The sequence below is a fragment of the Nipponia nippon genome, unplaced genomic scaffold (assembly GCF_047370975.1).
Source record: "Nipponia nippon isolate SJK-2023a ecotype South Korea unplaced genomic scaffold, ASM4737097v1 scaffold_2, whole genome shotgun sequence".
NCBI lineage: Eukaryota > Metazoa > Chordata > Aves > Pelecaniformes > Threskiornithidae > Nipponia > Nipponia nippon.
In genome coordinates, this window is record NW_028262336.1 from 3411890 (window position 1) to 3434472 (window position 22583).

Below are 22583 nucleotides of genomic sequence, written 5' to 3' on the forward strand. Positions count from 1 at the left end.
CAGGGAGTGCCGCAGCTCCCAGCGCTCTGTATGGACGGCTGTTTGCAGCCCTGGGTTGCAGCTGGCTGAAACACCTTGGTGGTGGAAGCTCCGAGGGACAGATGAAAGCAGAAGAGAGATGGGGTCTGTCCTCCAGCGCAGGGAAAACGCTGGGGAGGGAGCACAGGGGTCAGCATGGGAGAGACTGAAGGAGGACTGGAGTCGCGGCGGGGGGGCTGGGGTGAGGACCCTGCCCCCAGGGCTGCAAGCGGCGGCGGTGTTGAGTCTGTCGAGACAAGAGGCTGAGCGAGAGGAGTGTTTCACAGGGCTCTGCAAAGGAATTACAGCCTGGTTCCCTCAGGAAGCAAAGCCATGTCAGCAGGCTGTCTGTGCCTGTCTGTCTCTTGCCTCCAGTGAGTCTTGAATCTATCGGCCTGTTTCCGCCACAGCTGATAAAGCGGTGGAGGCCTCTGAGATAATGGGATCCAGCTGGTTTTGTGACTCTAGGTGACTGGCTTAATGAGAGGGGCCTGCGAAGACCCCCTCTGAGGAAGGAGTCCATACGCCGCCCTGTAACTAGCTGACAGACAGGCCACGCAGAGAGAGCTGTTGGAAACGGGGCTTCATTAGTTCTGCTGCATGCGGATGGCTTTAGGATTTGGGGGAGGGAGGAATCCTGAAGTTTTAATGGTGCTGGACCCCTTTGCATCCAGCACAGACCTCACACTGACACCCTTCAAAGAGGATATTGTTAGCATATTGTCAAATGTGTCTGGTCGCAGTGCTCTGGGGAATCAATCCAGCACTGGTCCAGACTTTGCCTCACAAACATCTTTTCTTTTCCTTTTTAACTAACTAGTTTGGGGACAGCCTGTTTTCGAGCCTTGTAAGCTGCCCATCAAGACCTTTGCTGACCTGAGCCCCAGGACATGTACCCTGTGCCTCCCAGGGGCAAGGGGAGGGGGACCTCCTGCGGGGGGGTGGCTCCAGAGGGGATCCCACTTTGGGACTGGATAACAGCAGATCTGAGGAAGGGTGCAGCTGGTGACCCTGTGCCAGTGGGTTCAGCAGCCTCTGATGGCAGCTTTCCTTCCAGAGTAGAGGATATGGATCACTACGCAGCCCACCATGCCATCCTAACAGTGATGATGTCCTGGGAGGCAGGTTTTATTGGAGAGCTGAACTGGGAATCAGGCATGGTTCAATCCCGACACGCTGGGTTTATCTCCATCTTACCTATGACAACTGAAAATCAAACCTTCCAAGTCGGACTTAAAGGTAGTTTGTATGGGGTTTCTTCCAGAGTCTGCAGATGTCCTGAGGCAATAGCCCTAGGGAAAAGAAATTGCAATGTTCGCCTTACTTATCTATTTATGGCAAACCCACCGTCGGGGGTGCCTGCTTGTTTCACGCTAATCTGCTCAGTTTACGCTGCTGCCAAATTTCCGCCTCATCACACCAGAGTGTTAGAGGATCCAGGGAGCTGCCGCAGGAATTAGGTCAGGTTTGAGGGGAGGGACGGGCTCTTTGCTTGTTAGTCGCAAACCAGAACAACAAGACAAATGGCCAGAGGTGACAGGCCGCCTGCCCTGCGTGCCCTCCAGCGAACGCGGGATCTGCTCTCCCTGGAGCTCTGCAGGAGGGCATGCTGCCGAAAGAGCTGTTTTGCCCGGAGCCACGCTTGGGTAACGGGTTGAAATGCAGGAGCCAAATGCTTTCTCGGTGCCATTGCTGTACAGGAGTTGCTAAGTTTTCCCGACTGCCCCGAGCTGCTCTGCTGCCGAGCCCTTTCTTTGGATATCACAGCACAACGCAGCGCCTCTCCCTCCCAGCCCCACGCCAGGGGAGAAGGGAGGTTTGGGAGCCAGGAGACGTGGCTTCTTGTCTTAGCTTTCTGCATCGTTGACCTCACACATTGTGTCTCCGAATCTTTCTGCGTTGAGGAGAAAACATTGCCAAGACAACAGCTGAACGAAGCGCTAGATTTCGTGGCTGGATGCTGAGTTGGTTTAGAAATTGTGCAGGCAGCGCTGTTTACAGGTGGCACCTTAGTGCGTTCGGAGACCCCTTGTATCCCTACTCCTGTGTCGGTCGTGGCAGGGAACAGGCAAAAGGGATGTGGACTCGCTGAAATACCTAGCTGCAAAGCTCATTTTTCCCTGTCTGCGTGGAGGGAGTATATTGTGAATTGTATATCTGCTTATACCTGAAAATTTTCCTCCCAGCTTTTGCTGCTGCCTTCCCTGAGGCGTGAGAATCTGTGCAAGCCCTGCAACCCCAGACGTTATTTTGGTGCCCTTTAGTTTTGCCTTATCTGTGTGGTACTCAAGTTTGTATAATACATGGGATGGCCTCCCGGAGGAGCTTTCAGTTCTACAGCTCTAGAGCACTTTGATTTCCTTGCACATCAGGCAGGGCAAAAATGCAAAGCCTTGATTTTACAGCAAACAGCACAGAGCATTATATCACGGGTCAAGTAATTTTACAGATTTCCACAAACTGATGCCAAAAGAGGAAAAAGACCTGCAATTGCTGCTGATAGCAGAAAAGCTTTTTACTCATGTCAGTAGGAGCAGAATGGCAGGTAGTATTTCTCCAGTGCAGCGTGGGCTGCTGAGAAAAAGACTTTTGAGATCTCCAAGAGGAGATTTTGTGTGGAAGGATGTGCAGAAAGCAAAAAGCAGTTGTTTTCAAGCACGTTAACTCATAGCAAGGCAGTCTCCGTGCTGGTTTCCCAGAGCATGCGTAATGGCAGAAATCCCTGCTGCTCCCTTTGGGCAGCGGGGCACTGTGGACATGCAGCTGCTTGCACGGCTCTTCTCTGCAGGTGGAAGCTCGTTCTTCCTTACAGAGGTGTTTTGTCACTGAATTGTTAATGGCTTCAGCTTTCACAGGTTGGTTAGGAAAGTCCCTGTTTCCACCAAGTGACGCCAGGCAGTTGTGGCTCAGCATGGGCCACGGGAGAGCTGCAGCGAGCAGGCTCCCTTGCAAAGCCAAGGAGCCACGCCGCCTCTTTTCCTTCGTGCCTGTGGTCACTCATATCTTGCTGCAGACACCGCACTGTTTTCACGCAGGCCCACCAGTGCGGAGCGGGCACGGCCGCTTGTAGGACCTTGGGACCCCATGCAGACCCGCGCGTGGCAGCGTGTGTCGGCGCATGGGACCGCGCTCGGTCCCGGACATCCAGGCTCAGGCAGGCGCTCGGAAATGCTCCCGACATCTGTGCTTACGCTGTGTCGGGGGTCTGACTCCTCAGTGCTGGTTGCTGCTAGAGATGAGAAACAGTCCTTCCCACTGCCTAATTTTAGCTCTCCACCTTGAGGCCCCGCATTGCCGGTTGCCATGGTGATCCCTCACCGCCGGCACTGCCGCCGGCTTTCTCTCGCCCGCGGGTACCTTGGAAATGTCTCTTTTTCCTCCTTGCTCCCCAGAAGGCAACAGCTGAGGCAGAAGCATTGAATATGGCTCACTGCACTGTCAGTTCATGTCTTCTGCTTGGCGCTTGCCTGTTTGCATGCGAGAACCCTTCATCCACGGGGTTACACTTCCCAGCCCCCCTGAAAGCAGCATGCTCCATCCCATCCCATCCCATCCCATCCCATCCCATCCCCATTCAGCAAACAGTGTGGGCTATGCATTTGTGACGCTGCCCTGAGTTTCTGGCCCGTGAGCCGTAGCAAACCGCTTTCTCCACGGTCTTTGCCCAGGAAGATGTCTGAGGTTGTGCCCCTGCGGAGGCCGCGGGGTGAAGAGGCAGGAGTGCCCCTGTGCCGTGGCGGATGCTCGGAGTGCAGGCGCTCCTGCCCTGGCTTCATGCCCGCCGCTTTTACGCCTTCCCACTTGCTCTCTAGGCAGCACAGGAGTAATTAAAAGCATTGCCCAGACGTAGAGAGCTTGGACATCTCACCTGAAGCGGAAGATGGAAACCACCTTGTCACGGCTTGCGGTGTAAATGCCACCGTGCAGCAGTTAATTAATAACGACTCTCTGCCCTTTCCCTTCCACCTGCCTGAGCGTGCTGTGCACCGGACCGAGTGGCACTTCCCAATCCCACAGTGACAGAAAAGGCAATGGCAGTGTAAAAAATGCGATTCCAGCCCCCAAATCCTGAAATTCATTTAAGGATGATGAATACACTGTGGAGTCTTTTTTTTTTTTTTTTTTTTTTTGGTGACCTGGCATTTAAACTTTTGCAGTTCACATTCTCCAGCTTTTAAATGGTAGGTGCAAAGATGAGCTATTTAGTATGGAAGTGGCAGCTGCCATCCCCGCTTACTCACATGACTCCAGCAGACGGAGCTTTATAAAGAACAAACATGACAAGGTCCAAGGTAAGATCAGAATGTCTGTCACAAGAAACTAGTTGGGCTGGTAGCATCTGGGAGGTTGCCAGAGAATCAGGAGTGAATATTATAAAGGCTCGTTTGCAGACCCCACACCGTACTCATCCATTCATCCACCGCCGTCTCCGTTATATTCCCAGTTACGCACAGGAGACTCAGGCATTTGCTGGGAAGGCGGCCGGGAGCTGCTAGAGAGAGCTCCCACCCTGCAGTATGCTGTGAACCCCCTCAGAGCCCTGTGGTCGTACCGAGCGGTAGCGGTGGCAACGCCTAAACTTCATCTGTGGGCAAGCTGGCAGAGGAAAGCGTTTTCTGGCTCTTGCAGGAGGTGAAGACGGGATCTGCAGCAGCAGATCCTAACACCCGGCAGAGGAGCGCACCTTGAGCTGCAAAGCAGCCGCAGTGGGCCACGTTGCAGGTGCAAGGTGGGTGGATGTAGGGTAGGAGAGGGGATGTCTGGTGAAGGAAGGAGGTGAGGGTCTTGGGGATTTGGGGAGGGGGGCGTACGAGTAGGAGAGGCTATGGTTTGTAGGTTGTCGATGGAGAAAGTATGGTTTGTGGGCTGAGCATTGCAAGGATGGGGGGCACAGGGGGCTGAGTTACTGCTCTGGGAACTGGACTGGAAGCTGAGAGCTGCTTCCACTAACGGTGGAGCCAGCACCCAGCCTGGTAGCTCCTGCCAGGGCCGCTGCTGCCAGGAGGGAGGATGAGCAAGCTGAGTCTGTGAAACCCTGTGCCAGAGTGAGAGGGCAGGCAGGCAAAGTAGCTTGCTTCTTTTCTTTCTCTAGCAAATCCCTGGGGAGGAGACAGCCGTGCCGGGACATGGCAACCAGCTCTGACCCGCTGCCAGCCTAGCACAGCTGAAAACAACAAAGAAGCAACCACCAAACCGTCTTGCTTTGATTAGTAAGAAAAATCAGAATACCATGGCTTTCTAGCCTGGCAGGAGGCAGGTTGTCCTCAGAGGCTGTTCTGGCGGTGTCACCCTGCCAGCATCCCCACCCCTGGTCCCAGGGGGAGAGCTGTGGGATGGCTCCTGGGCTCCAGCGCTACAGGGGAGGGAGCTGTGGCCAGGACAGCCGTGTCGCGGGCCCGGTTTCCAGCGAGCTGGCGAGGGGAGAGGAGTCTCGCAACCCAAGGTCGGTCCCTGCGGATGCCTGCCGGGGCCGGCTGCGGTTGCAGCGGTGCCATCTCAGCCCAGGAGGCAAGAGCCAGGTTTGGCATCGGTGGGCACGGCGGTGAGGCTGCTGCTGGCAGCCCTGCCTGGCCATGGTGAGGAGAGGCAGAGCACTGCCATCTATTGCCAGGCACCTGGATTACAGACTTTGGTGGGTGGCCATTCAAAGCCCTGTCTGGTTCTTTTTTTCCTGGTCTTTGGTTCGGCGAAGGCGTGGGCACGTTGTTCGAAACCCTTTAAATCGATCAGCGCTTAGGTGCCTACGGTGCATTTGAGGTGTGGGAGCGCCCTAGCCAGACTCCAGCCTGGGAGAATTTGTTTTTTCTTTGTGCTTTTTTGCAAAATGAGTTATTCTTCCTTTCCCGCCCTAAGTTGCGTGAGGTTGCTTTGTGCGGTGAAGCACTCGTGTTGCTCCATCCCACCCCAGAAGCGCCTAGAGCTTTCACCCCAGCCCTCCACCAGAAGGCAACTAGGGAGAGGTGGCTGCAGCAGACGGGGCAGCGTGTCTTTTACAGCTCAGAAACGACGCGTGAAAGGAGGACGAAGGGGCAGAGGGAGGATAACAGGCTGTCTTCGTGGGGTGAGCAGGCCTGGGACACTGTACATTTCTGAGCTAAGACTGGTGCGTCTGAATACTATATTTTCATTTTACAGGATAAGCAGCGAGGCAGGAACATTTGCAGAGAGTAGGAAAGGTGTTTGTCGCTATGTGAACCTGGAGGGAATCCTGCAACGCTTTGAAAAGACCTTCTTGGGCTTGATGACCATGCAGTAGGCCAGCAGACAAAATATTCTGAAGACCAGGGCAAGGTCATTCAGAAAATGATCTGGCTGTCGCTGTGGGCTGTTTAGAAAAGACAACAACTCGCTGTGAAATTGTGGTTTAAAAGCAAAACAAAAAAAAGAAAATTAGGGTAGAGAAGCAATAGCAGAAAAAATGTGCTCAGCATTTGTCATTAAATGTATCAATAATGCTTGCTCCTCAGGCAAATTCTGCTCCTTTTTGAATCACTTGCTTTCAAAAGTGTATGATGGAGGTACAAAGATACCACAAATGGGCAGAGGTTAAGAATAATACTCAGATAAGAAGGTAAAAAAACCTTTGTGTGTTAGAGAGAAGAGTCACAGCCGATGTGGTTGACCTCTCCCACTGATTATTTTATATTCCTCCATCTTCTGTCTCTGATACCAAACTGTTGAGGAAGGCAGTTGGTTAGCCTGAACCAGATATTTACCTTCCAGGTGGAAAATGTTAGATGAAATGAGAGTCACAAAGGAAATTAATGACAAAGCAGGGAGTTAAACCAGGGTCTCCAAAGTCTGAACCTCTGGAACAGTCTTCTCTTAAAGTCTAAGAAAAAAAAGACATTAAACTGATAAAAGTAAATGGTGGTTTTATTGAAAACATGATTAACCTGTGGAAATCTTCCCTGCTAGGTGTCACCAGTTTGGCAACACAGTGGGACTCAAAAAAAAAAAAAAAGATTTGACAGTTACATGAACAGTAAGAATACTTGTGATGACTTTGGATAGGAGAAGACTGTAAACCGTATAAATTGTGCTGCAGGGCATGAGTCAACTGCTGGCTGTCAGGGACCAGGAAGAGATTTTCTCTGTGAGAAGGTTACAGTATAATTATCTATGACAGTGTTTCCTCCTTTGAAGTGTTTAATCTTGACCAGTGGAGGCAAGATAACGGGTCATGTAGTTTTGTGAAGGTTTTTTGTGACAGGGGCATTTTCTGGTGCCTGATGGTGATTTCTTCTGCCTGTTTGGTATCACACCTTTCTCCAGGGTTATGTTCATCTGCTTAAGTGTCTCGAGCAAAGACATTTCTGCTCCCTGCCCTCCCTGAAGAAGGTTTTGAAGATGGCAGTCCTTGACATGAGCGAATTATTCTTGCCATTCGTGCTAGATTTTCTCTTGCTCGTGTTTGCTCAGTTCTCCTAGGTGATTTTCCGGGAATGACCTTAAGGAAGCCCTCTCTTGCTGGGGCTGTAGCCCTAGCTCTTGTGTCTGCTCCTGGTTACTGTCTGAGCTGTTCACCTATTGCAGTCATGTCTCTCGTGTTCTGTAACCTGTGCCTTACTGCCTTGCTGCTCTTTGGTCCAGCCTAGAAGTTAAATGTGTTATCTTTTAAAGCTGTGTTGCTGCTTTTCTGGGTAACTTGACGTATTTTGTATCTTTTACTTTGTGTCTTGCAGGAAGAGCCAAGGAGCAAATCCAAGATCTGTGCCAATGTTTTCTGCGGAGCTGGGCGGGAGTGTGCAATGACAGAGAAGGGGGAACCAACCTGCCTCTGCATTGAGGTAGGAGGGCGGCACAGCTTCTCCGTCTGGGATGGGTGTCACACCGCCACCACCCCCCGTCCGGGTTTCGGTTGCTGGAAGGATCCCATGATGGGATGAGGCTGCGGCTGTTTTGGAGCAGCTGCAAATTCACAGTGGCTCTTCAGACAGCAGGGTGTTTCCCAGAGTGGTGTGGGAGAAGAGCCCTGTAGCGTAGATACTGTCTGGAGCTTGCAGCTGTGCTACTCACACAAGTGCGTAGGGTCTTTACACGCACAGGAGACTTGGCTGGAGGTCTTTTGTTGGGAAAGCCCAGTAGGGTACTGATATGCAGCTGGCCTTGGAGGGCACTGTAGGGAGAGGTCTGTGAGCTCCAAGACAGCCTGCCCTCACTGGTGTCTTGTTTGAGGAGGTTACAAGCACCCTACTAAAAATTAGCTTTTGTAAAACGGAAATAATTGCAGTAGAGTGCTGTGAGGATGAATAGCTCCATCCAGCAGGGAGCTGGAGATGATCAGAAGAGCCTTTCCCAGCTGTAGAGACACAGTGTCTCCCTACTCCGCTCTGCCTCGTGCTTTCAAACCATTCCTGCCTGGCTCCTGGGAATGGGTGTGAGGCTCTTTGTTCCCACTTCCCTCAGAGCCCGCAGCTCCGATGCGGCCAGCCTGGGCACTGGAGAGCGAAATGCCCTGTTAGCAGGAAGAGAGTCTGTCATTCTGGCTAGGCTTGGCCAGACTGAAAGGGACACAAGAAAGAAGCCCACAGCCTGAACAGTGGCACTGGTGAACTCTCCCTCTGCTGTAGGGTGTGCTCTTTGCTTGTGGCTGATGGCTTATTCTACATTCGGTTGCAGAAGGGTGGAGCAGAGTCTACAAAGAGATGCAACAGAGCTGAGCAAGCAGAGGTGCACAAAACAGATTCACAGAAACACCTCTGGACAGGCACATCCATGGCATACAGAGCAGCACTTGCAGGATTGCACTCAGTATTTATGCTGGGCACCAATTTCTCTGCTGGGCTCTGCTTTCAGGAAGGCTCTTGTGGTGGTGGCGGTGACAAAGGCTGGGATAAAGTGAAGCCTTTGAACCCACACCCACGAGCTTCTCTGTGTGGGTTTTTTTGGGGTGGCGATGGGAGTGTTCAGCCTGCTCCAAACACCTTTTGGGCCAAAGGGGCTGTGCCAAGAGCTTCTGTTGAGTTGGGCTGATGCTGGGACTCACCTGCCTCCCGCTAGCTGTCCTGAAGAGGCAGGCAAAATGCTGTCTTCTCTGGCTCTCTCACAGCAATGCAAACCTCACAAGAGGCCTGTGTGCGGTAGCAATGGCAAGACGTACCTGAACCACTGTGAGCTGCACCGTGATGCCTGCCTCACTGGCTCCAAGATCCAGGTGGATTACGATGGCCACTGTAAAGGTAACCCTGTGTCAGGGAGCGATGAGGGCTGGCTGCTCTCTAAGGGAGGGAGCCAAGTGTGATAGCAAGGCAAGGCAGAGGTCTCGCTGGCCAGGACCCTGTACTATGGTTGCAGAGCCGGGTAACCAGGGGAAGCCTGGGAATGATAGCCAGGTTCAACCAAGAGTCCAGATCACCAGGTGAGTTTGTGGTGATGAAGTAGGCCTGAAGTCAAGTCATGAAATCAGGTCAGCATCAGTTCTGGTGATGGTGACCAGGATCAGGCACAGGCCAATAATTGCCAGACAAGGCCATAGTGATGCAGTCTATAGCAGGTCTGAGATCAAGGTGGGAAGACAGTCACCAGGTCAGGGCCTAGATCAACAGGGTCTATGGCAGGTACGGGAATGGTTGCAACAGAGCGGGAGACAGGCATACCTACAACATAATCCCAGGCAAGGATTAGGGGCTGAGACATCAGCTGAAATGGAGCTCATGGGTAGGGAGTGTGAATGGAGGCCCTAGGTGAGCTTGGCAGGGCCATTAAGGCCCTCATTAGTCCACTCAGGACCCTGACACCTTGGCTGCGGTGGGATCTTGGAGCTGTTGTCTCTCTGGGTTGCTGGAAGGGGGGCACTCAGGAGAGCACGGCAACGTCTTGCTCCTGCCTGCCTCTCTCTGGATTCAGCCAGGCAGGTCTCCCAGTCTGCCTGCTGGGGAAAGGTCAGGATAAACCCCCAAAGCCCATACTACCATCCATGTTCATGAGGGACCTCAAGAACTTTAGGAGCAAGGATTTTGCCTCAGCAGTGGGGCTGTTTAACTCACCCCCACACCAGCCGCACAGTAGAAAAGTGTTTCCTTATGTTCAGACAGAATTTCATGTGTTTAAGTATGTGCCCGCTGCCTCTTGCCCTGTCACTGGACACTGCAGAGAAGAGTCTGGCTCAGTCTGCTTCATTCTCTCCCATCAGATTTATAAACATTGATGAGATTGCCCCTGAGCCTTCTCCAGGCTAAACAGTCCTCAGTCTCCCCTTGGGGCGACAGATGTTCCAGTCCCTTAATCATATACGTGGCCCTCATGTTTCCAAAGACTCCCAGGTTCCTCTGCTCTTGCCCAAGTGGCTCCCAGGGTGGGAAGAGGTTCGTATTGCTTCATGTTGCATCAGAAATGTCCTCTTCTGTCTTTCCATTAACAGAGAAGAAGTCTGAGAAACCAGCTGCAAGTCCAGGTAAGAAGCCATCTCCTTTCTGGCTGGGGCCTCTGTGTGAATTTGGGAAAGGAGATGGGGAGGAAGGTCTGCGGGGGAAGTTGCACAGCTCTGTGTAAGGGTCATACCTCTGCACTGGCTGTAGCAGAGTCTGAGTTGATAAATCAGCTGAAATATGATTGCCCAGCTCTTTACTCCTGGGTAACCCTTCAGAGCTTATACATCTCCTGGGCTCTTCACTGTGCTGGGATGTCTCAGGGACTCTGAGCACGTACAAGGTGCAATGAAACCCAGCTTGCCCCTGGGGTCTCTTTGATTCCCTGTGCCTGGTTTCTCCCCTTACGCATTGCCTTGTGTACTTAGACTATGGATTTTGGGGCCGCGGCCTGTGCTTCATCAGGGGACCCTTCTCCCATCCATGGCCTCTACGTACTGGAGCTGTATAATCATCGACTTCAGCTTCCTAGGACAGATGAGAGCAAACCCTCGTACAAGCTTAAGGGAAAGGACCATGTCAGGGCACGGCCACCACCGTAAAGCGGTTTTAAGGAAGTTCAAAATTAAACATGCAGAATCTTTATGTTTTGTTTTTTTTTTTTTTTTCCTTTGTATGTCTCATTGTGATTGTAGTCACTGGATTCAGAAGGAGATCCTTAGTGTGTGTAAATGACATGAATGCACACTGATTCCCCTTCTGGCTCCATTGACCTCTGGGCGGGTGTGACAACTCACAGAAGACAGAAGATCTAGGCTTTCAGTTCTGCTTCTAAATGCATGGTTTGGTACTAGCACACAAAGAGATGTCCACCTAGAGAAACCTGTGACTGTGGAGAGCACTGCAAACAAGCCCAACTTGACCCCCTCTCATTTCCAATCAGAGTGGACAAGTCAGGGCTTTGAAAAAACAAAATCTCCTGAGACAGTAGGCCCTAAAATTCAGGTCTTGGGGACAGCATGGTGGAAAGGCTTGCTCAGTCTAGTCTTCACCCTTGCAGAGGATAGAAGTTTTGGTACTTCTTTGTACGGGTTGACGGTCGAATGTCTGTTCTGCACAGCATCGGGAAGCCTGGGGACACGGTCAGTCACCTTCCTCCCTCGGTCGGGGGACTCCTCACACCAAGATGAGTCAGCTCTGGGTTGCTCTTCCACAACCTTCAGGGACGGGAAGGCAGAAGAGCTTTGGCAGGAGTGTCGTTTTCTGGCCTTGCCACATGGTGTCACCCACAGCCCATCAGCTGTGGCACCTCTGCTGGGATCTGGCAGTGGAGCATGCCGGAGGGGCCTGCAAACTGCCGTCAGGGCTGGCCGGCCGGCTTTTATTTCCAGTCGTCTCTCTGTGGTCTCCTTGCCACCTTCATTTCTCTCATCCTTGCTTTTTCTTCTGCTACACCTCCCATTACAGTGGTCTGCTACCAGTCGGACAGGGATGAGCTTCGTCGCCGCGTCATCCAGTGGCTGGAAGCTGAGATTATCCCCGACGGCTGGTTTTCCAAGGGCAGCAACTACAGTGAAGTCCTGGACAAGTATTTCAAGGCAAGTAGAGCAGCGCCTGCCTCAGAAGCCAGAGAACGCTTCTTGCCCTGTCACTGCAAAGCAGCTGCCATGCCCTAACCCGAGAGGCTCCGGTGTGTGATGGGCCTGTCAAACTGGGGGCCAGAGAGGTCTGATATGTCCCACAGCGCGATGCGTTACGTGCTGCCTGCAGCAGCTGCTGACAGAGCCATCGGCACGGCTACATGACAGCCCAGACCTGGAGCATCCCTGGGGATCTGACCTGCCCTGGGGAAAAGGAGGAGGGCAGGCTGAGTGTGCCTGTGGCAGGGGAGAGAACTGATCTTGGGAGACAAAAGATAGCCAGAGGAGAAAAGGTGGGTGAAAGTGCTGGAAACGCAGGAAGCCCAGGCAGGGGCTGCTGATCCTTTGTGCCAGACAGTCCCAAGGCCACGTTGAGATGGGGACAGGGGACACTTGGGGGCTTCAAGGTGGATATTTGCTTGCAAGGAGTATGGCCCAGTTGTGACTGAGAGCTGGCAGTTCCCTAGTGCTCTGCAGAGAGAGAGGAACCGCCGTGAGTCTCGGGCCCTGCAATAATCCCATTCCTCTTCCCTCCTCCCTGTCAGTCTGTCCTTCAGCCCATCCCCACCCCCTTTGGTAACCAGCGGATCACAGGCTTCTCCCATGCTCCTGCCACATGCGCTGCTGCATCCCTCACCCTCACACCCAGCTCCTGATAAAGACTTCAAAGCATTCAGGATGGAGCTGGAGGAGCAGGTGGGGAAAGGGGGAGAGTGTTTAAATCATAAGCTGTTGACAGCGAGAGATTAATGGTGCCTGACAGGAGTTAGCGCTGCAAGCAAATTTGCCATGGCAATGGCACCCCCTGGTGAGACAGAGGAGCTGGTCCCCGCGCTCCAGAGAGCATCTTCACCTTTGTAGCCATTAATGCTGCTCCGTCTGTGGAAACCCACTTGTGACCCACTGCCTCGGGCACCCCCGCCGGCGCCTGCCAGCACCCGAAAGCTGCGGCGTCCTGCAGAGGGGAGCTGCGCCGTCCCTCCCCCTGCAAGCGTGCTGTCCCCAGCCGCCTTTGCAGAATCTCCCCAGGCCATGGGCTTTGCTGAAATGCATGAGCTAGCCACAGGCTTGCTCCACTGCCACCGCGCAGCCCCGTCAGCCCCAGGCCTGTTGGGGGCTGGTGAAATCCCGTGGCCGCAGCTCAGAGGCAGACGGCCTGGTGCTCTTTGTATTGTCCCCTTTTTTCTGGAGCACTGATCCCAGGCACAAGTGGGTGAAAGTTTCCATGACAAAGCCATATGGGACCAGAGGGGGAATTTCCTTCTCTGTCAGGTGGTAGTACCCCATGTCAACAACCCTTACAGCTTTGAAATACTTCTAAAGCAGAATTCAGAGCTTGGAGCAATGTGGGACAAACACAAGCAAAGCAAACTAAATGGGTTCAAACACACACAAATCTGTTTCACCAATGAGGCTCTGCTGTAGCTGGAGGAATTTTGCCGTGCCCAGCCCCAGGGCTCCTCACTCTGCCCTTCGAATGGCCTGATTCCTGCCCTGCAGGTAATAAACACGGGAGACAAAGATGACATGAAGCTTTTTCCTTTTCTCCTTGGTGGGGAGGTTTGTAGATGTGGCATTAAGCTGTTTCCCTCCTGGAAGCCTGACTTGTGTGGATCACTGGGATGTGGGCTGTACGGCAGGCAGGCCTTGACCTTGGAGGATGTTATTTCAAGAGGAGTGAGGCCAGTAGTGGGAAGCTGCTCTGTTTTGGAAGGTCTCTGGGGGAACACGTAAATGCATACCGTAGCATTAAAAAGCAAGAAAACTAGCTTAACTGAGTCTCGGTTATTAAGGGAACTGCAGCCACTTTCACAAGAAATAGCGGGACGAGAGGCTTCAAAGTCTAGTAGAAGTTGAAACATGTTAGTAGAGCAGTTACACACAGGCTACAGCGTGCAGAGTAACTCTCCTAGCCCTACAGGTTTCTCCTGAACCACATAGAGGTAACAACAGGCAGTGTCTCTTCCAGCATTCCTGGAAGCACTGCACGAGGAGACACAGTGACCTGCCCCAAGTCACACAGCAAAAATGAGCCGGCAGCAGTCTGTGTGCAGAATTCATTTTCCCCTCCCTGCAATGCAGCTGTCTCTGAGGGGGCCCGGCAGCTCCTGCTGAGTGCCCGGCACTGTGATATGACATCTCCAAACAGGAAGGCAAAATGCAATTACTTCTTCGGGAGTACAGCCAGGATTTTAGGGCTAAAAATCCTGCTCTTCAATGCCAGGAGTCCTGTCAGGACCTTAAGAAGTTGGTGGTGAGGCGTTGTGCCATCGCATTAAATTGCTCCTTCTTTGGGATGGGCAGAAGATGGCTTCCTGTGATTTTCCCTGTTGTCACTGTCACAGTCCAGGCACAGCTTTGGATTTACACATATTGGAAACCTCCTTGAATGCAACTGGTCTGCTTTAAGGCAGGCGGTATAGAAGAAGGCTAAGAGCTGGCTGGGACAAAGAGAAGAAATGGGGTTAGAGCCATAAATCAAGCAGCAGGAGGTGAATGAGAGGCAGTGTAGCTTATCGGTGAGAACAAGGCTAGGATCATGTCTCCCGGTTCTGATGCTACTATGGATATGTTGCTGCTTTTCTCTGAGCCTCTGTTCTTTGTGCAAAACAGGGCTGATGCAACGTCTTTTGCTAAAGCTTCAAAAATGCTAAGTACGTATGGACGAGGGAGAAAGAAGGGCTACCCTGAACTGATAAATCAGACTCTCTCGCATCTTCCCATCTTTCCCTACAGAGCTTTGACGATGGCGATTCTCGCTTGGACTCCACTGAATTCCTGAAGTTTGTGGAGCAGAATGAGACTGCCGTCAACATCACCACCTACATGGACCAGGAGACCAACAAGCTGCTCAGGTGGGCAGTGGGCAGGAGGCCAGAAGGAGGGCCAGGGGGCCAGACATTGCAGAAGGCGGCATGAAAATCCACTCATGGAAAATATCAGTTAGGGCTTGGACTAACAAAGATAACTGTGTATGAAGTGGCTTCTCACTTAATTAGGTGTGAATACCACCAAAAGGAGCAGTCCCACCCCTACCCTTCACGTTAGGCATATATTCCAACCCTCTTTTGCCTTAAATCTAGTAGGTGTGCAGCCAGAAGGTGAGTCGGGCGACAGAAAATGTGTTGTCTTTTTTATTTCCTAATAAATTAGCTTTCCAGCGGACTTTACTCACCTTTTGCCTGGTAGCTAGACCCAGTGCAAGGAAGATGGTGGGAAAACACAGCTCATGGGCAGCCTGCAGTGAGAGCTGGTGCAAGCATCGCATGAAAATGTAGTTTGAGAGGTTTCCATTTTTCTGTGTGTGTGACTGAGGAGAACAGGCTGCTTGTGGTTAGGCTGTGCTTGTGTCTCTACTCATGTGACAGCACGCAGATGTCAACAGGGTCCTATTCCTGCTCTTCTGAGCACCTCCTCAGTTCCCAGCCCTTCGCCAGCCAAGGGAGTATTTTGCGTCTGTTTTTCTTTTGTCTATATGCAGTGAAGTTTCCTTAGAGAAGCCACTTCTGCCAGGCATCTCAGAGCCTTCCGAGATATTACTGGTTTTACTCATCTGTACTCCGAAGCCAGTAGAGCAGGGACCTGCCTGGTACAGCCCTGTGCAGAACATGCCTCTGTCTTTCCTTTCAGGGGACTCTGCGTAGATGCCCTCATTGAGCTGTCAGATGAAAATGCTGACTGGAAGCTCAGCTTCAATGAATTTCTCAAGTGCCTCAGCCCATCGTTCAACCCACCAGAGAAAAGTAGGAACTCCTCACTTATATTGGGGAACCAGAGGGGTCCTGGGAAGGGAGGAAAGAAAAGAGACCAGCTTTGGGCCAGACATCGGATGCTGTTAACTCTGCTCCCAGAGATAATGTTGATATGCGCCTGCCTCCCATCCGACCGGACCCCTTGTCCCTGCATTGTCGAAAATACTGCTTTTTCTGTCCCACAGCTCTTGCGATGAAAAAGGTTTGGATTTTAGAAGCAAGTAAGGGCATAGGTTGAATGGATATGGTATGCTTAGAAGGTCAAGGCATGTATTTAACAGTGCGGAGATAAATCATGTGAGGATTTCGTGTCTGGATAACTTAGGAAAGTCGGACCAGACCAAAGTCCTGCTATGCTCTGCAGCGAGCCTCCCTGATGAACATCTCAAAGTTCACTATCCTTCCAAATTGTGCTTACTGCTACAGTTCACATGGAAGCAGCTTCGTGTTCTGCTGACCAGGCGTGCCTAGCCATTCATCTAATTGCCTCCTCAGGGGGTGCTGGTCCAAAGGTGCCGGATTTACGTCCCACTGTGGTGGCACCAAGGAGCAGCCAGAGACTATGCTTCTTAAGGAATATTAAGTTGAACTCTCTGTTGCCTGTTTCAGTGGGAAGCTAGGGATGCTGCACCTCCCCCAGAAAACAGCATCAGCTGGTTTTCACTTAACACCATACAGGCCCTTGACTTCTTTGGGGGCCTTGACTTAAACATATAATAGATCTGTGAGAAGAAATGCGAGCTGACATGAGAAACCTTTTTTTTTTTTTTCTTTCTTTCTCAGGACAACAGCAAATACAATCCAATATTGAGATTTCATTTGGAATTGAGAAATTGAAGTGTGTTCTTTTGAGGAAGGAAAATGACATGTTTGCCTTTCCCAAATTATTTTTTGGCTGATTTCACACACCAAATTCAGCGTGAATGTTTTAGTCATTATGAAACTTTGGTGGTTAGGGGAAGGAAGGCCTCCTCCAAAACCGTGTACCTCTTCTCTCTCTAGGCGTCTCCAAAGTATGTTGTCTTTAGCCTGCTCGCTATCTCACAACCACTGCCCTTGTTTTGTGCCTCTCTAGAGTGTGCCCTGGAAGATGAAACCTATGAGGACGGAGCAGAGACCCAGGTGGAGTGCAACCGCTGCGTCTGTGCCTGCGGGAACTGGGTGTGCACGGCAATGACATGCGAGGGTCCGTATGCTCTCCAGACAGTTACTGTACTTGGTTTTGTACAAAAGGGGGTTTTGCTTTCTGTCTTTCTATCTTTCTTTCTATCTTTCCACCAGCTATCCAGATTTCTTCTCTCTCCAGCTCTTCCTCAACTTCTCTATGGGTGGCTTCTGCATCACCCTCCCGTGCTCCATGTTGGCCAAACCCAAGCCAGTTTTGTTTTAGAGGTCAGAAAGTGTGTAACTGGGTTGGGGGCAATGCTGCTGGGGTTTGTAGTTCGGATTTGGTGTCATGAAAGTTCAGCACCAAACCTTCCAGAGCAGAGCTGCTCTGCGTCCAGCTGGCTTGGGGCATGCACAGACCAAATAGGTCACTGTCTACAACCATATGTGTAGGTGCGAGCAAGTCAGCTTTCCTGTATGCATGTCCGTGTCCTCACTGTATCTGCGTTTACGGTATCTGTAAAGCAGGAGCTAGGGTCTTGTCTTGCCCCCAGGAAGGAGATAGGAGACTTCTTCTAGTAACGTCAAGAAAGCACTTCAGCTTCTTGCCATAAGAACTGTAGAAGTAAAAGAAAATAATGGTGATGGAGATGAAGGGAGGTGGTGTTCATAGTAAGGCAGGGTTGTTGGTCTGTCTGTTCTTCCTCTGGAAGGTCCATGTTACAACTGTGGGAAGTCATGGTGGGGTTGTGAACAGCAGCTCTCTGCTTTGCCTTCTTACAGATGCTCCAGGGCCAGTGGAAAGCCAGCTTTCCCCTGCCTTGGAAAATGTACGGGTCCTTTTCAAGGAGCCCCATCCACCCTCCCAGCACTGCACTGCATTTTTCTGGCCTTCTTCCCTAGAAACAAGGCCTCTGCGTGAGCTTAGTTTTCAGTGCTGCGCGGCAGCTGTCAGCAGTACGTTAGTTCAGATCTACAGCCAGTACCTTGGGCAGATGAAGGAGAGAGGGGAACAGCAACAAGTATGTCTAGAGTTTCTTCCACGTTTGCCTGGCCTTCTGCAGCAGAGGCTTCAGGATCACCTCAGTTCAGATTTTGCTGTGGCAGCAGGAACTTGCCTCAGAAAAGATAACTGTAATACTCCTAGAGCTGCCAGAGGAGCTGTGGGTAGGTCTCAGAGGTTAAGCAACCGAGTGAGAGACTCTCTTTGCTGCCCCCCCAGGAAAAAGCTTCAAAGTTGCTATGCAACACCCAGTCTTGCTGCCTGCTTTGTTCCCTGCATCCATGGCAGAAGCATGCAATGGGACAATTCCTTGACCATGTCAGAGCAGCAGAGGGGTTAGAGGGATAATGAAACTAAAGAATCGGATCAGATACATCAGCAAGTTGCATCTCCACTGAGTGAAATTACCTCTTCATTAAGCATCAGTTATTGTGCTTGGATAGCACTGAGCTTCCATTTGTTCCCTACAAGAGGCCAAGACGTTTGAACTAATTATAGGTGCTTCTTTTAAACAATACGCGGCCTCTTCCGTGTGGTTTTATTATTTATCACGTGGGAGGGAGAGACAGGGACAGACTGGATACCCAGGTTCTGAAGTCCCAGGCAGCCGCAAGGCCCGTTCTCTTTCTGAGAAGCCAGCCCATACCTTCCTCCAGCAAAACTTTCCTAAGGTTGAGGTGTGCCGTGGCCGACCTGCCTCTTCTTGTTCTCTGTGGTTCGGCCTCTGAAATTGGCATCCCCCATTTGTGATAATGCTGAGCTCCATTTCTGCTTGCAGGGAAGAATGACAAGGTGCCTGCTCAGAGACAGCGACCTGATCAAGACTTGACTGAGGAGGAGCTGGCTAGATACGTGCAGGAACTGCAGAAGCATCAGGTTAGCGCGAGGTTGGGAAGGTCTGCTCGCGCTAAGTCCCTCCTTGCTAGAGGGGTTCCCTCCGCTTCTGTCACTTGGAGATTTCTGGTAGGAGGGGGAGCACAGCAAAGGGGGATCCCTGTTACCTGTGGGGACAAACACAGGTGTGGGGCTTTGACGTATTAAGCCAGTGCTGGCACTGCTTGTGGATGGACCACAGGCTTCAGGGCCGTGCCAGCTCCTGTGTCAGCGCAGAGCTTCACTTTTGTGCTCTCTTTCTCTAGGAGACGGCCGAGAAGACCAAGAGAATGAGCACCAAGGAGATGTAAGGGGCCTCCACACCGGGGGAGCCCAGGAGGATGGGCCCAACCTGCCGCCCTGTCCTCCAGTGCTGATCTCAGTATGCACAAGTGTCTGCTACAGTTGCCCAGTCACAGATATTTACATTGTATAGCGATGGGTTATTTGTTTTGTAATACACAGAGAATGGGGCCAGGGGAGGGGAGCAGAGCCCACCTGTTCAGGGAGCTTCGTTGCTGGGGCCTTGGAAGGCGGGGAGGGACTTACAGCAGCCTCTGGGACCCCTTCCCAAGGCAGAGAGCTGATCCCTCCAAGAGCTCACAGGGATTTCTTGTTCCCCTGGATCTGGGGAAAGGACGGAGGTCAGTGCTGGATAGAAAAGGGGGTCTTCGATTGATATAATTGTCAGCACCGGCCTTGGCTGCAGAAATACAGGCCCGGCAGTTTTGTGGCTTAGCACGTGTGCTGCAGGGCATCGCTAGCCAAGGACCTTGCCCTGCTTACCCTCCCCTTTGGTTCGAGCTCCTCAAAGCTGGGCAGCCTGGTGTGACACCTGGAAGTTGTGGTGCCATGCTGCTGGCCTGAGTCCAGCACGTTCCTCCTTGCTTTCCACCAGACCGTCCCCAGCAGCTCCTCCAGTACATTGTGGGCTCCAACACAACATGGTTCCTTTTGACCTCATCTCACTCTCACTCTCCCTGCCCCCTCCTTAGAGGTGCTCTCATATTTTTTCTTATCACATTCACATGCTGACTCCCCCTTTTGTTTTGTTCTTTTTTTTTTTTTTTATTACTTTATTTCCTATGGTAGTAATTCAACTTTTGTATGTTTCGTAGCTCTAGATCTTTCAAGAAAACGCAGCCTGTGGGTTTTTGTTACTGACAGTGCTGTAATGCCCATGCACAGTTTGTATCACACTGCGCTCGGCCACCGCAAACACCACAAGCAACTTGTGAGCCCGGCACTACAGGGTATTTCTCAACTGGGGACAGCAATGTCCTCATGGGAAGAAGAGACAGGGCTGGATGTAATCAGTTTCACCAGGCACGGATTGACACTGCAGCTCTCTGTAGCTCTTGCTCCCTTCGCTAGCATTGACCATGTGCTCAAAGTCCGTGCTCGTGCCTCTCTGAAATGCCCAGAGGGAAGTGCCAGGTAGTCTAGAGACAGAGGGACCAGGCAATCCCATTAGGAGGGTATCTTAAAAGGCTTGACTACATAGGAAACTGTTCAGTTGGAGTCTGGGCTGTTAGCCATCATCCTGGGCTTTCCGTCTCCCTCTGGGGTGAGGCAGCAGCATTAGTCTTTGATTCCGGGTCTGAGTTTGGAGTCAGGGCTGGAAGCCTCATTGCGGATGCATTTCACGGTGTCTTTGATCAGACCGTCTTTGACCACCCTCACATCCCTTCATGGGTCATTTTCGTCCCGTTTCTCAGAGCATTGGTCCTAGATACAGATGAAATGCTCTTCTGTTGACAGTCACCTCTGTAGCCTCAAGCCCAGCTGATTTTCTCCTGCAGCTGTCAAGTGTACTCCATACGCTCACACACCTGAACATCCTGCTTCCACATTCCCTTCGTGCCCCTGCTGTGCATCCCAAGCAGTTGCACATCCCCTGAGTCGAGACGACTGCTTGTGACTTCCATCCTCCTGTTTCTGAGCAACTTCAGCAGTTGCTGCCAGCTGTCTCGCAGTCCCTAGTGCTTACTCAAGCGAAACTCCACTTGCATTTGCAAAAGCATGTTTGGTTTGAGTGAAGATCAGCAGGGCTTTTGTCCCAACCTTCCCCTTTTTGCACAGTGCTTTCCTTGGAGAGGAAGAACGAGCTGGTACCTAGCAAGCGTAGGCAAAGAAAAAAGCTTGGTCCCTCCTGTGGTCTCGCCCATGAGCCAGATTTGCTAAAGGCTGTCTGGCCTTGGAGCCGTTTTCCTGATGTGAACCCAGAGGACTTCCATTGACTTTGGCACAGCGCCGCATTTCCAGTGAGAGTCATCATCTGCCCCGCCATGCTCGGAGGTTTTGGCGTAACAAATATAGAAGGGGGCTGGTTCTTTTCCCATGAGGGTCTGGATGTGAGAAGCTGTCACCTGTGAAGGTGAGGGGGATGAGTCCATAGGAGCTGAGGGTAACGTGGGCAATGCTACACTGGGATGGAGTCATTCTTTGTGTTCTGGTGGCACTGGGGGAAGCCGTTGGTGGACCAGCAGCACCCATTAGACATACCCTCGCTCCTCCCCAACAGCATGAGCGGAACTGGAGTTCACGTGCTGGATCTGGAGTCACAGGAATATTGATTAACAATGTTCTGCTTCATTCCGACCCTGCTCTGAAAGGTGGTTCGTGCCTCCCAGCTCACTTCCTTCCAGCTTGGATCATTAAAGTGCCTTAGAAAAAACGCAACAGCTTGCCTTAAAGGCTTTCCCTGGAAGGGGGTAACATCTTATTGTCCAGTCGGGAAAATCTCCAACGGGGAGAAGCAGAGCATGTGCAGGAAGGGGAGGCTGATCCACACCTGAAGGGCTTCTGTAGGCTGCATTATGCGGTAGGTTCTCTAGTCCCCCTCCGGTCTCCTGTGGACCTGCGGCCTACGAGGACAGCTGCCGGGGACAGCTGGAGAGGTGGGCGCTGGCGGTTGAGGTTTACAGAGCTGGCGCTTGCACCGAAGGCCAAGGGATGGGCTGCTGTCTCAGCCGAGCTCTCTGACAAGCCATACAACGTATCCTGGGGCAGCGGGGTGGGAGCGCAGCAACACGCTTCCACGGAAAGGGCTGCCGCCTCCGGAGCCTGTTCCTCCTTGCGCCCTGGGAGGGAAGCGCAGCTGTGGAGAGCGATGCCAGTTCGAAGGGCTGCGGTGCCCGAAGGGGACCGAGACATCTCGCCTCCCCGCACCGAGGGAGCAGCAAGCGGCTCTGTACCCTGCAGCAGGCTGGGCGGCCGCTAACTTCTGCAGGGTGAGCTGGCTGCTGGGGAAGGAAGCGCTGAATTCCAGCCGTTCCCTCTGGGACAATCGCTGTACAGACTGCAAGGGGCAGGGAAGGCATTTTTTTTTTTTTCCAAAAAGCCAAATTTAAGCAACAAACAAAAAAGTCCCACTCCTCCCTCTATATTCCCTCCTGTACGTGTGTGAAATTTATCAGTATTCTGTAGGTTTCCTTAGTGCACTTATTTTACTTGATTTTGTAATTTTTTTTGAAGCGGGGGGTTTGGATATTACTGCCAAATAAATGAAACAAAATTTAAAAAATATAACACGTTTTGTTTTATTTCTCACAAGCCACATTCCTTGTTTAAAAAAAAAAAAAAAATCAGCTGTCTTTTTGCACATTTATACCCAGATCTCAATGCGCTTGACAAACGTGAGACACCACTGTCTCTGTTTTATAGCTGAGGGGAAACTGAGGAACGGCAGAGAGAAGTGGAACGCTGCAATCACGTGGCGAGCCAGCAGCAGAGGTGCAGCCGGTGCAGCCGGCAGCCGTGACTCCTGCCTCCAGCTTTCAATGATGAGATTGCTCCACAGTCCTTTTGGTATCCCCCATTGGCTCCCCCAGCACGCGCCCCGCCTGTGCCGTCGGGAAAGAAAAACCTAGCAGCTCCC

At 51.9% G+C, this 22583-nt stretch overlaps 1 protein-coding gene across 1 annotated transcript in view; it reads left to right on the forward strand.

The window, feature by feature from the left end:
* The window catches only part of FSTL1 (follistatin like 1), a 55400-nt gene extending 33166 nt beyond the window's left edge, over nucleotides 1–22234 (forward strand). The window contains exons 3-11 of the mRNA XM_087758719.1: nucleotides 7704–7808; nucleotides 9071–9200; nucleotides 10382–10414; nucleotides 11796–11926; nucleotides 14705–14823; nucleotides 15599–15711; nucleotides 16796–16906; nucleotides 18609–18706; nucleotides 18970–22234. Coding sequence (XP_087614845.1) covers nucleotides 7704–7808; nucleotides 9071–9200; nucleotides 10382–10414; nucleotides 11796–11926; nucleotides 14705–14823; nucleotides 15599–15711; nucleotides 16796–16906; nucleotides 18609–18706; nucleotides 18970–19014 — 885 coding nt within the window. The 3' untranslated portion in view covers nucleotides 19015–22234. The remainder of the gene's footprint in view (nucleotides 1–7703; nucleotides 7809–9070; nucleotides 9201–10381; nucleotides 10415–11795; nucleotides 11927–14704; nucleotides 14824–15598; nucleotides 15712–16795; nucleotides 16907–18608; nucleotides 18707–18969) is intronic.
* The last annotated feature ends 349 nt before the right edge of the window (nucleotides 22235–22583 follow it).